The sequence below is a fragment of the Danio rerio genome, chromosome 17 (genome assembly GCF_052040795.2).
Source record: "Danio rerio strain M-AB ecotype USA chromosome 17, GRCz13ab, whole genome shotgun sequence".
NCBI lineage: Eukaryota > Metazoa > Chordata > Actinopteri > Cypriniformes > Danionidae > Danio > Danio rerio.
This window is the reverse complement of record NC_141037.1, coordinates 25,116,229-25,130,025: the sequence shown is the minus strand read 5'-3', so window position 1 is coordinate 25,130,025 and position 13,797 is coordinate 25,116,229. Positions and strand designations below refer to the sequence as shown.

Here is a 13,797-nt window from a genome sequence, read left to right as displayed (position 1 = left end):
TATCGCTTTGTAAGCAAACATCAGAGCTTTGAATTTGATGCGAGCAGCAACTGGCAGCCAGTGCAAACGAATGAGTAGCGGAGTGACATGTGCTGTTTTAGGTTCATTAAAGACCACTCGTGCTGCTGCATTCTGAAGCATATGAAGAGGTTCGATAGAGTTAGCTGGGAGCCCGGCTAGAGTTCAGTTTAGCTCAGTTCAGTGTGGTTTAATATTCAATGCTGAGAGTCCAAACACTGAAGAGTGTTACTAATTACTTTGCTTTGAAGTTACTTGAAAATCATATAAAACATAAACAATACAATAGAAACTGCAGCTCTCAGTAATTTAATATTCACTGAAAAACATTACAATGGCTTTGACAAAACAGATTGATACGTTCAAATCTTTTGAAGAGATAGTTCACCCATAACAAAGTTATCTCCTTATTTATTTAATCTTCACTTGTTACAAACCTATTTGTCTTTTTTTTTTTTTTTTTTTGAAAACAAAAGATGACATTTTAAGAAAACTTGAAACCTGCAACCATTGACATCCATAGTAGGAAAAAAAGACATACTATGTCTGAAGATGTGGAGACAAACTGTAAATGCTCAAATGTCGAATACATGAAATCTGCAATATGTAAGCATAATACAAAAGACGCAATATGTTGTGATATGTGAACAGCCCCATAAGCAGCTACACTTCACTTCTTTACACATTTTTTCACAAAGTTATCTTCACTCCCATTCCGGCACAAAAATCCAATTTAGCCTGTTTAGGTTGAGTTGGTCCGCTGTGTTTTTGGGGGCGCCATGTCCTCCTTGGCAATGAGTATTGTTGTAGAATGCTTTCTGTTCAAGTGCTTGAACAAGTTACTGGTCGAGTTAAAAGCAGTCGAAAGTTTTTTTTAGAGACTGGGCAACGACTGCATTTCACAGCAATAGTCAAAACAATGTCTGTATTTCCACTTGAAGAAGCTGCTGCTCGTTGTTTCAGCTTGTGTTCTCAAGCAATTTAAAAGCGCATGCTCATTAACTGACATTGCAGCAGAAATATGTCATGATTAAAAAAAAAAAATTTATATATTTTTTTCTCTAAAATCTATATTTGTAACGCAAGTAATACAATTACACTTTAGTAACTGTAGTCAAATTACACTCATTTAAAATGTATTTCGCTACGTTAAGTTCTAAGTTCCATAAGTTATAATTAGTTAATATTAATCATTTATTAAATAAATAGGTACACTAAAACAGACACCTAAAAAAAATAGCGCAACCAAGAATTCTTTCAAAAATATATTGGAACCCTCAAACTTTTTGTGATTTTTTTTTTTTTTTTTTTTTTTTTTTTACTTGTGTATCTTAATTTTATTGTGTTCGGACAAAACCAATCAGTTTGTGAACAACCACAAATACATTTGGAGCCTAAATTGCAGCAACACACAGGACATTTGGCCAGAGGAGAAATGGTCATGCCCAACTGTGCCTTTTCTCAAGGTTTTTTTTTCCTTTACTTTCGTCAATTGTTGAACTTTGCCACTGGTTTGCTTGATTTGGTAGTTGTGGAGCTGTGCATCGATAGATTTGCTCTTCGTTGTTTGGATTTTTAGTAGTGAATATTAAACCACACCGAACTGAACTAAACTAAACTTCAACTCTGAAGACTGGACTGACACAGTTTCAGTTTACTAGAACTTCTATGTTAAGCTACTTTGACCCAAACTACATTGTAAAAGCACTATAAAAATAAAGATGAAGTGAACTGAAATACAAAATATGTTTTAAGTGAATTAAAATACAAAATAAATAATTTTCTTTTTTTTGTTGTTTATGGATGTGCCAGCATAAAGCAAACCATGTATACTCTCTGTTTTACATGCTTTGCTTTTGCTTTATATGCTAACTTGTGCTAACTATGTGCTAACTTGGATGCTGATTTGTTTCATTTATTCTGCATATTTTCATAGAGGATTTCTGTAAAAGATAAATGTATGACATAAATAACTAGAATCTTGTTTGCATGCAAAAAAGTTGCTATCATAATAATCACTTCAAGTGATTCTATTTGTAAAATAATAATTTTTTTGTTAGAAAAAAAAACTATATATTAACAGGTGTGTGTGTGTGTGTGTGTGTGTGTGTGTGTGTGTGTGTGTGTGTGTGTGTGTGTGTGTGTGTGTGTGTGTGTGTGTGTGTGTGTGTGTGTGTGTGTGTGTGTGTGTGTGTGTGTGTGTGCGCGCGTGTGTGCGCGTGTGCGTGTGTGTGTGTGTGTGTGTGTGTGTGTGTGTGTGTGTGTGTGTGTTGTCTGTCGGACATCATCATTATCACCTGTGTTGCTTAAGCAAAGGATGATTAGGTCTGTTCTGAAAAGGGTTGATTTATATAAGCAGGTCGGAGAGAAAGCTGGGGGATGAGGGGAGTGGGAGGATAAATGAAATGGATAGCTGGAAAAATGGAGGTATAGAGAGAGTGAGAGAGAGATGGAGAGTGGGAGGTTTGGCTCCTCCAGCAACAGGTGTACACACAAGGCAACTGTCTGTTCTGTACAATGGCTTCAATGGGCGTCTGTCAACAATCACACCGCTGCACCAAACGCATCCGCCACCTACAAAACATACACACTCACTGACCCCTGATGACAACAAACTGCCATACACTTGTACACGCTGTGCCAGAACTGCCCGGGCTGATGTTGTGTGACATGTTTTCCTTCACGGAGCTGCTGTTCATCTGTCCGTCTGTCTCTTTGAGCGTGCGCTACGATTTGATGGCTGTGTGCATTTTGAGGCAGTATTAGGGTGGCCATGCATCACATTACACATGCCTTTTGAGAGAAAGTCATCGGGAGGAAAGTTGAAAAATAAATCCAATCAAAAGTTAGATGCTGTTTTATGGGCTTTGTTAAGGATTGTGTGTTTTCCAATTGAAATGGAAGACACTCGTGTTCAGCTAAGAAAATAATCAGTGTTCATTAAACTATTTATTTATCTACTATACTTACAAAGTTATTATGTCAATTTAGTTTTACATTTCATTTAGTTAAAACATGGGTATTTTTAACAAAATAAACAAAAAAATAAAATAGGCTCATGCTTTTTGTGCATGTGTGTGTGTAAGAAAGAGAGAATGTTGAATGTTAAATGTACAGTTTATTCTGAGTTATTATCATTATTATTGTTATTTATTTATTTATACTGCTACTATTTACTGTTTACTATGTTTTTATATGTACTGTCTATGTTCTATTTGAGAGTCATCAGAAAAAAACTATTAAGGAAATAAAATAGAAAATGTATATGTTGTTTTCTGAGATTTCTATTGTGTCCTCAATAGCATTGTTAACTTTTAAGATGGCATCACTTAAAGTCTGTGTGGAATTAGTATGTACAATGTTTATTTTGCTAGTGCACTTTACTATTTTTTTAGGTGAACTTTAAATCTGTTAGTCGACTGGAAAACAAGTTTTTTTTTTTTAATCTTTAAAGTTTGTTTCTGCATTTGGAGTGGATATCTTTCTCTGATGTCAGTTCAGTAACTGCTTCAGCCACAATTTTCTTAACTACACTCCTCTTTCCATTAACTACAAGGGAATGATGCGTAAAGTCAGTCGCTCTGCTTCCAAATTCTGGAATTCTCTTCCTCCTGACATTCGCAACATTGACTCTCTCCTTCTGTTCAAATCCAGACTTAAAACTCATCTGTTTAAAATAACATACTCTTCAGTGCTTCCCACAGGTTTGAAATATACTTGCGGTGGTAGGCGGATTGAAACGCACCATTTACCCACATCACATAAATAGTTAACTACTGTTTAAGTCAGAATTATTAGACCCCCTTTTAATTTATTTTCTATTTTTTTCCCCCCCCAAACTATGTTTAATTAAGTTTTCACAGTATGTCTGATAATATTTTGTCTTCTGGAGATAATCTTATTTGTCTTATTTCGGTTCAAATAAAAGCAGTATTTAATTTTTAAAAAACCTTTTAAGGTCAATATTATTAGCCCTTTTAAGCTAGATTTTTTTCAATTGTCCACAGAACAAAACATTGCTATACAATAACTTGCCTAATTACCCTAACCTGCCTAATTAACCTGATTAACCTAGTTAAGCCTTTAAATGCCACTTTAAGCTGAATTTTAGTATCTTGAAAAAATTCCAGTAAAACATTATGTACTGTCATCGTGGCAAAGATAAAATAAATCAGTTATTAGAAATGAGTTATTAAAAATATTATGTTTAGAAATGTGTTCAAAAAAATCTTCCCTCCGTTAAAGAGAAATTGGGGGGAAAATAAACAGGGCTAATAATTCAGGGGGGCTATAATTCTGACTTCAACTGTATATGCAACAAACATGAAATAATAAATAACATTCAGTTTCTTGCATATAACAATGATTTAGCTTTTTTTAGCTGTCAAACTGATTGTATCACCACAAGCATTAGTATTAATTTTGTTTTGTCTCTTTGTGTGTATATTTTTCATTTTGTAGATACCGATAGCCATTGACTCGCATTTTATTATGAATTTGAACTGATTTTGTATAGGTTTCTCATAGTCTAATATGACTGTATAGACTGGGCTACTACAAAACCACTACATGCATATTGCTTTAGAAGATTTGTAAATTCCACTTTTCAACATTTTAAAGTTTTATATCATTGCAATTTAAGTAAAAAGAAGCAATATACAGTATATTATTCACACTTATCCCTTTTATATTTCATAGGGGATAAAAGGGATGCACTGATATGAATATTTTGCCCCTTGCGATAGCTGATAACTTTGTAAGCTGATAACTGATTTGTAGGCTGATAAATATATATCTTATTATCTTTTTCTTATTCACATTAATATTTGGTAACATTTAATCTCATTTTCATTTATTTAGTCATATTAATTAATTTCATGTATTACTACACTGTTAAAAAAAAGTTGACAACCTAAAATTGTAAGGCAACTTTCTCCTGATATTGTTTTAGTTAAATTTACTTGGGTCAAAGGTTGTGTTGACTCAAAGCTGTGTAGCAAGTTGCCTTATTTTAAGTTGAGTCAACTTTTTTTTTTTTTTTTTTTTTTACAGTGTACAGTTTTTACAGTTTTATTTATGTGCAATTATGCATATTTCATTGTAATTACTATAGTAAATACATGCACTCTAAAAAATAATGTTTTGACAAAAAAATAAAAAATTACGCTGTTTGCTTTAATATATTCAAGTTACGACAACATCCAACAAAATGAGGTTCAGGCAACAAACTTTGTTAGCCAAATCTTTTCCTCTTCAATATGAGGCAGTTTTACATAGTAAGTTTTTAAGTTGAATACTCAAAAAAAAAAAGTTGTTTCAAATTGTTTTTTTTTTTTTAATTAAAATTGAAAACAAATCCAGTGGTATATGTGTAATAACATGTCTTCAAGTTTAGAACCTCAAATAAATTAAGTAGCTGTAATTGTTTAAATTTTTGTTTGTTTTTAAATTTACTGTTCATGCTCGTAAGAAATACATTTAACAACAACATTTTTGTTTTCCGGTATTTTTTATATTTTTTTGTATTAAACCACTGGTTTTTATTGTTTTACAAAACAAAACATGTACTATCCTATCCTTAGAGTGTGGAGCTTGTGTAAAGGACACCTTAAAATCAATTGTTTCCTGGTTTTCTTATTGAGCCGATAACAATAAAATTAAAATATGCATTAATTAGCTGATCTCAATAACAGCACGCATCTCTAGATATAATCAGTTATACCTGATTGCCATGACGCTTGGTTGAGTACATTACGGCATTGTTTTATTGTATCAGCTCTAGGCTTGTTTTTATTGCGGCTCTATTGAACGCATGTAATGGTATGTTGTAAGTGTTGTGTTTTAATCCTGACATTTATGCTGTGATCAATGGAATTGACCTGAAAATGTCCCACAGGCCCCGGTGTGTGTTTGTTGTTGAAAAGCTGTTTTATATTTCTGAGACACTCGATGTGAGGGTGTATCTGTGAACCGTGCAATGATGAGGTGAGCCGGGCAGCAAATTGACACATGAGCAGCGTCCTCACGTAGCATTCGGAGCGACAGCAGTCCGTTTACCTGCACTCAACACTCTCTCTCTCTCTCACACCAACACACACAAGCAATGAGTGCGTGTATGTTTCTCCTGCTGTGCCTTTCCATGCTTGTGTAATTACCCCTTAGCCAGCGCTCAGCTAGAAATCGCCTGTAATTGCCGCTCAATGTCGCCGTTTGGTTCCTGTGTCAGACAAATCTTTCTTTCCCTCTTTCATTTCTTCTCTCTTTTAAAGCGTGTCATTTTGTCATCTAAAAGTGGGGAAAACAAAGGTACATATTAAGCACAGGTGTTTCTTTCGCCCTCTGCTATATATAACATTTGTATTTTGGTTTTATTGCGTTTTCTTTAGATTTTCTCCTGTAATTTTAAAGGTCTTGGTTCACGTTTTGTTGCAATTAAAGGGTTACCCCAGAATGAAAATTTATCATCATTTATTAAACCTCATCTTGTTTCAAGAACATTGCATCTTTATTTTTAAATATTTTAAACACAAATCAGGATATTTTTTATTTTATCTCTGAGATTTCTGTCAATTATTTTCTATTTTTATTATTACTTTTTGGGTCCACAAACATTACATAGAGGGACAGAAACCTCTCGGATTTGGTTAATAATATCTTTGTTTGTGTTCCAAAAATAAACAAGTTGAATTTGTTTGGATTGACATTAGTAAATGAAGACAGAACTTTTATTTTGTGGTGAAATTTACTAACACTTTCAGTCTGCTGGTAATGCTTTCTGTGACTGTCTTTTAATGCATATAACTTCATTAAATGTTCCTTATTTCATTTCAGAGTCAGTGCATATATTTAGATGTAAGTTTGTGATGCTGAAATACAATACGTACCTGTATTGGAAGGCTTTGATCTGGATGTTTGCAAGTAATTTTTAGGGGTTGTTAAGGTTGATATTGGATGAAAGTCTACTCTAGATCACAGCCCTTGTGAAATTAACCTATGCAAACAATGGAGTCTTGTTTTTCACATATGGTCTGTTTGTTTCATCAGTTGAATTTATTAAATCTAGATCATTCAGTTGATCCTAGATTCACCCAGGTGGTGAATAAGGGTATTCCGTACATTGGCTTTGCTTTCAATTTCATTCTCAATGGCAATGAATTATCGGAAGAATTCCTGGAAAAAACACATCAGTGGCCTCAAAGAAGCCTGAAGCTTTTGTTTTTTTCTCTCACAGACCCTCTCTGACATGTGTAAAAGGAGGGATCAGGTTGTGTCCTGAGGGAGGAAATGTTCAGAATTAATCATCTCTGTGGAGCGTTTAACAGCAGTCATTTAGATTTATGTTCCTGTGTGTTTTTGTCTGTTATAAACAAACTTATCTCCAGCCTTTCAGCTAAGCTGACATGTATGCAAATAGTATTGGCACAAGTGTTCTCTCTTTGAATGGAACCCTAAAATGGCTACCGCAAGTCCACTCTTTCAATAGCAATGTAGTTAAGTACATTACTTGTTTTTTTAACCAGGATCTTCATACATTTTTATAAAAATGGTATTAAAGAGTGTGTGAATTACTGACCTTTTTTATTTTTTGCAGTGGCATGCAATATTTTTTAAACAATGAACACAGCATTAAGATGTCAGTGTTAAATAGATTGTTTTATTATTAATAACATTACGAATAAATAAATCATGAGCCATGTAATGTAGTTCATTACTCTAAAAGTATTGCTCTTATAGTTGAGTTATTTTAAGGTGGATGGATGGATGGATGGATGGATGGATGGATGGATGGATGGATAGTATTAGAATTTATTGGGATGAATTTTTTAGTTGCCCTCAAAGAACTTCCCAAGAGTTAGTAAATGTTTCTATAGACAGTCAGTCATTGGTCAAAACTGGGCAAGTCAGTCTTCTGCTTGCCATATTGAGTAGATTGTCTGTTTTTTCATCCCATGTTTAACTCAATCAGTGCCCTTCTCAAGGGTTATAACAAATGACAGCAGCAAAATTACAGTCATCCATCTCAGCAGTGTGGATCTGCATCCTGTCTTTACTTGCCCACCCCCAGCACAAATGACTGAGAGAGAGAACAAGGGAGACATACACAAAGGACATATCATGGAAAGATCAAGCATAAACAATCTTACTGGCATTTGTGCAGATATTGTACAGTTCAGGCCATCATTTTTTTGTTTCTTGGTGGAGCTTGTGGAATTTTTCCTCACATTGGCAGACTAACATTCTCCTTGTGTTCTTGGTAATATATTGGTGTCCCAAATGAGCAGGTGGAGCTGCAGGTGGATGTTGTAATGCCGGCTTTGTGATGCAGCCGGCGTCGAAACAGCAGCTGCTACTTCGTGGCACATTTGGAGTGAAATTAGCAGTAATTGCAGACCTCCCTTGCCTTGGTTTCAGAGAGCATTGTTTTATCACCGTGAAAATTGTTGGATGTGTTGGAAAGAGAGGGCTTTGTATAGAAAGTGATGGCTGTCTTATTCACATCATAATGTAGGTTGTCCGCCCTAATTATAAACTGCTTTTGCTGTCAAAAAACTGTCTTTTGACTTAACCACTTCCGTTCCTCTCGAATAAGTAGCAACATCTTTTCTAAAGTTTTCTTTCCTGACAAGTCTCACTTTGTGATCTAATAAATAATGTTTCTCTTTCTTCTCCTTTTAGACTGAGGTGATCAAAGGACCGTCCGGGAGTGTGGGAATGACATTCAGGCATGTTCCAGCTAGTGATGGTGACACAGTGCATGTTAGCATAGAAACTGTCACCCCAAACTCCCCAGCTGCCCTGGCGGATTTACAGAGAGGAGATCGCCTCATTGCTATTGGAGGTTAGACATTACATGAATGTACTCTTTGTCATTAAATTACATGGTGGGAATTTATGTGCCCAACTTGGCACTGTTTCATTGTAGATTTGCAAATCTTTGAATGTTCTTCATGTCTGTTTAAACAGGAGTCAAAGTGACATCCTCTGTCCAAGTGCCGAAGCTGCTAAAACAAGCTGGAGAGAGAGTGATAGTCTTGTATGAGAGGCCTGTTCGGCACCATGTGCCTACTGGAGGTCTGGGGATGCTCCAAGAAACTCTAGGCCCAATGGAGGAGCCCAGCTATCTTCCACAGCCTGGGGGTTATGAGGAAGACCCAGCCCCAATAACCACAATGGACATATCTGAAAATAAAGACAATGACTCTGAGTTTGAGGAGCTGAATGTCGAGTCCAAAACAGCTGCAGCACCAGTCACCATTGACACTAAGGAGGATTTCCTGCTCTCTGTAAACCAAAGTCCCAAAAAAACTGTGGCCAACTTGGCCAAACCCCTTGGTTCTATTTCGCCAATTCTGAACCGCAGGCTGAACCTTCAGTCCCCACTTAAAACCCAGCCCAAAGAATCACCAAAACCACCAACTCTCAAAAATGCAGAACCTTCTGAACAGCCACAGAGACCAACAGTGCCCCCTCCTCCACCACCTGCACGCCCTCCTGTTCCTCCAAGGCCTCATATAAAGGTCACATCTGCCTCTTCAGAAGCCCAAAGCCTGGTAGAGGGTAATGAACCTACAGTGGAAAAAAGCCCAGAAAAAACACAGCCAAATACTGGCAATGGGGAAAAGCCAGTAGAGAAAATCCCTGTTAAGCCACCAGAGCCGAAGCCTGTGAGCAAGCACCCAGAACCCACAGAGGACATTCTGAATATTCCAGCCACAAACAAACAAGATTCAGCCAAAGACAAGATATCTGAGAGCTCGTCCAACACTAGGGACAGTGTTGATGAGCAGGGTCTCTGGGAATCATCTGAGACCATGTACCGCAACAGGACTGCTCGCTGGAACAAAGCCTCTGTGATCTTTGAGGTGGAAAGCAACCATAAATTCCTTAATGTAGCACTTTGGTGCAAGAACCCCTTCAAGCTTGGTAGTCTCTTGTGCTTGGGGCATGTCAGCTTGCGCTTGGAACATCTAGCACTGGAATGCATTTCTACGTCATCTGCTGAATATCAGAGCACCTTCCGTCTTTGTGCTCCTGAACCAAGGGCCAGCGTCAGCCGTACTGCTTTGCGCAGCTTGAGCACTCACAAAGGTTTCAACGAGAAACTGTGTTATGGAGATGTTACGCTCAACTTCACTTACCTGGCGGATGGGGAGTCAGACCTCTCCAGTGGACTTATGGAACGTGAGCGGAAAGGGAGTCTTCAGGAAGAGGACTTAAAAGATCGGGAAAAAGAACGGGAGCAGGTGCTTATGGTAACCCGGGATGAACCAATTTACAGCGGCATGCAGATTGGAGAGATGCGGCACAATTTCCAAGACACTCAATTCCAGAATCCCACTTATTGCGAGTATTGCAAGAAGAAGGTGTGGACCAAGGCTGCCTCACAGTGCATGATCTGTTCCTATGTCTGCCATAAGAAGTGTCAGGAAAAATGTCTATTGGAGCACCCTTATTGTGTAGCCGCCTCAGACCGCCGTGGGGCAGACCCAGAAGCAAAGTCCACAATCAACCGGGCAACTACTGGCCTTACACGTCACATTATCAACACTAGCTCTCGACTTCTCAATCTGAGGCAGGTGCCCAAAGCCAGACTTGCTGAGCAGGTGGCAGACATGGGATCAGGTGTGGTGGAACCTTCTCCAAAACACACACCTAACACATCTGACAATGAGAGCAGTGATACAGAGACCTATACTGGGGCCAGTCCCTCCAAGCAGCCGGCGGGCAGCAGTGGCTCAAAACTTGTCCGCAAGGAAGGCGGACTGGACGACAGCGTCTTCATTGCTGTCAAAGAGATTGGTCGAGATCTTTATCGTGGCCTCCCAACTGACGAGCGTTCACAAAAATTAGAGTTAATGCTGGACAAGTTGCAGCAGGAGATTGACCAGGAGCTGGAGCATAACAACTCGCTGAGTACTGAAGAGCGAGACACGATTGACTCTCGACGCAAGACCCTCATCACTGCAGCTCTAGCCAAGTCTGGGGAACGACTCCAAGCTTTGACTCTGCTCATGATTCACTACCGTGCTGGCATCGAAGACTTAGAGTCTGTAGAAAGCACCTCTCCATCTGAACAGCATGGCTTTCCAAAGGCGAAATCTGAGGGTCTGGAGGAGGCACTGATGGGCACTGAAGTCTACGACAGTGACATGTGCAGTCCTGTTGATGTTCAGATGCTGGATGAGATTACAGAGGAGCAGATCTGTGTGGAGGCTTTGCCATAAAGATGACGACAGGCATCAGGGGATTGGAACTGAGGAACAAAGACTTTTTAGCACGTTTAAGTAAGGGTTGACCTGTGAGCAATTTACAGGTGGGAAAAAGTTTTCCTGAAGATCACTGCAGTGTACTGTGATTTGAGGAAATTTCTGAGTAAAAGTTACCAGAATTTTTTTTTTTTTTTACATTTTAATTTTTTTTTATATTTTGTTTCTCCCAGTCACTATTGTAGAGGACAGCACCATCAATATGTAGACTTTCAGCAGTATTACACAAATTATGCGTTCCCATTACATGATCAAACTGTATGTTTTACCTGCCTTACCTGAAAGGTGCAATCAGTTTTTTACAACAAGCTTCAGAAGGAAGTCAGTTTGTGCTTGAATATAGTTTTGTATTCAAACTTTGTGTACTGGTAGAGACTGAATTGCATACATGTGTGTTATTGATGATGATCGTGGTTGGAAATACACCATGCCCAGTGTGTTTTGAGCTTCTCTGCCTTACACTATATCCACTAGAAAAGGTAGAAATATCCAGTCCATAGAACATGATGCCATTCCCAACCAACATTGTCCTCTTTGCTAAGCACCTTTTCTTATGTTACTTTACAATTGTTGCTCATTTTAAAGCGTAATTTCTTTAAAGTTTGTTTTTTTAAAAGGTTCAATGTTGAAATGAGCAAGATAATCTTGATGTTATGTTATTGGGGACCATTTGTTTTTGACTAATTTATAAGTCACAATGCCAATGTGACGATTTCTTTTTTGAGGGATATTTATATTGCTTTATATGTTTCATAATATATGTTTCCAATGATTATCATGGTCTCATTATATTTTAATATCCAAATTAATATACTTTAAAAACCTTCATGAGTTCTAAAATGGTGGCAACTTTTCTCTAACCAATTTGGATGTTTGTTTTTATCCTCATCAGTTGGTCTGGGTGAATGGTTATGCTTGTGTGAATGTGTAGGCCTTCATTTTGTTTGAATTGTCTTACATCTGTGTGCTAGAGCTTGTTTTGTCACCGTTTGAAAGTTAATTTTACAGATGTACTAATGAATGTATCTCTAAAATTACTCGCTTTACATTCATTATTTCATTCGCCTCTCAACACACCATCTCTCAAAGTGTAAAACTACATCATTAAAAGCTCTTGTCAATACATACAGTACTCATTAATTCCCAAAGCTAAAGTACAAGTTCAATAACACTGTAGTTTGTCTGCTTGCCTCAAAAGCTGCAAGTCTTGTGGCTTCTGTCTGTTCTGTCAAGTTTCTGTTATCACTCCCATTTTACTGATTTCATGTGGTTTACACATGGATATCTGTCATTGGCTGCATACATGTTTTCCTAAGTAAAGTTTTTTAGTAAAAACAAACAAAAAATATATAATGAGGCCTTTAGGTGGCAAGGATAGAACTCCTAGTCAAACCAACCTGTATTAACAATTGTGCTATCCTGTTTAAAGTTTCTGCTGCTATAACTGTACTATTCACTGGGCCTGGCACATACATTTAAGGGTTATTCCCCTGAATTTGGCCCAATGGTTCTGTTTCACAGTGGTCCTCGCACAGCATCCTATTCAGCTGAAGAGTCAACCTTATTTTTGACTTGTGCAATATAAGTCGAATCACCTGAAGAAATAACATTTAGGTGTAATCTCACTAAATTAGACTCTCTTTTTTTTTGCTGTTTTAATTCAACTGTCTAGTTAGAGCTGCTGTTATCCTGTGCTTCTCGAATTCAAATGATCTCTGTCACAATGGAGGCGCAAAAAACAAGTATAAATCAACACATCTACCATGGCAAACTTTGGTTAAGGTTTTTGGGAAGCTGTTGTTCTTATTGGAAGCTGTGTCATGTTTTAAAGCGCTATTGTAAATAGCCTAGTATCGTAGGTGACGTTAAACTCTGTCCTTTCTCCCTGAACTTATACAGTGCTCAACATGTGGGTTCATACTTTTTAGTTGTTGTTGTTTTTGCTTCATGTAAATATATTATTTTGTTCTTTTGTGGGTTTTAATTAAGGTGGAGGGCTTCTACCGACTAAGTGCACAGCTTTTAAACTTGCTGCAAGACCTTTACGCACTGACATATCACATTTGCTTATGCACTTGAGATAAATAAATTATTAGAAATAAACAAAAATGCTCCTCTGTAATTTTTGCACATTCACAGAGAGGTCTAGTGTACGTATCGCAATCAGCCTGATGCAACCATATTCAAATATTTGGGTTTTCTGAAACACCAGTGTTTCTAAACTGAAATGTCTCATCTTCTTAGTGGGTCAAAAATGTCAGTGAAATGTGGACGCCAGGCATAACGATAACAAAACTTCTACCTTTTAAAGCAAAAGTGAACTAGTGAAAACAGCACTTCAGACTGGAATACTGAGTAAAAAATATATTTTAAAGACCCATGAAAGCCCCCCTGTCTCAGCAGGATGTTTTTACACTTCTAGTTTGAAAGTCAGGAAAGTGGGTGAGTCCAGTTTTGTTTAGGTGGGAGTGTCGAGTGGCGAAAGAGGGAAGTGTTTGCATTAAAAGTGGAG

General features: G+C 37.4%; 1 protein-coding gene across 1 annotated transcript in view; it reads left to right on the top strand.

Annotated features, from left to right (window-relative positions):
- The window catches only part of pdzd8 (PDZ domain containing 8), a 69,687-nt gene extending 56,293 nt beyond the window's left edge, over nucleotides 1-13,394 (top strand). Inside the window, exons 4-5 of the mRNA XM_087290479.1 lie at nucleotides 8,695-8,857; nucleotides 8,983-13,394. Of these exons, the coding sequence (XP_087146605.1) occupies nucleotides 8,695-8,857; nucleotides 8,983-11,243 (2,424 nt within the window). The 3' untranslated portion in view covers nucleotides 11,244-13,394. The remainder of the gene's footprint in view (nucleotides 1-8,694; nucleotides 8,858-8,982) is intronic.
- Nucleotides 13,395-13,797: the final 403 nt, after the last annotated feature.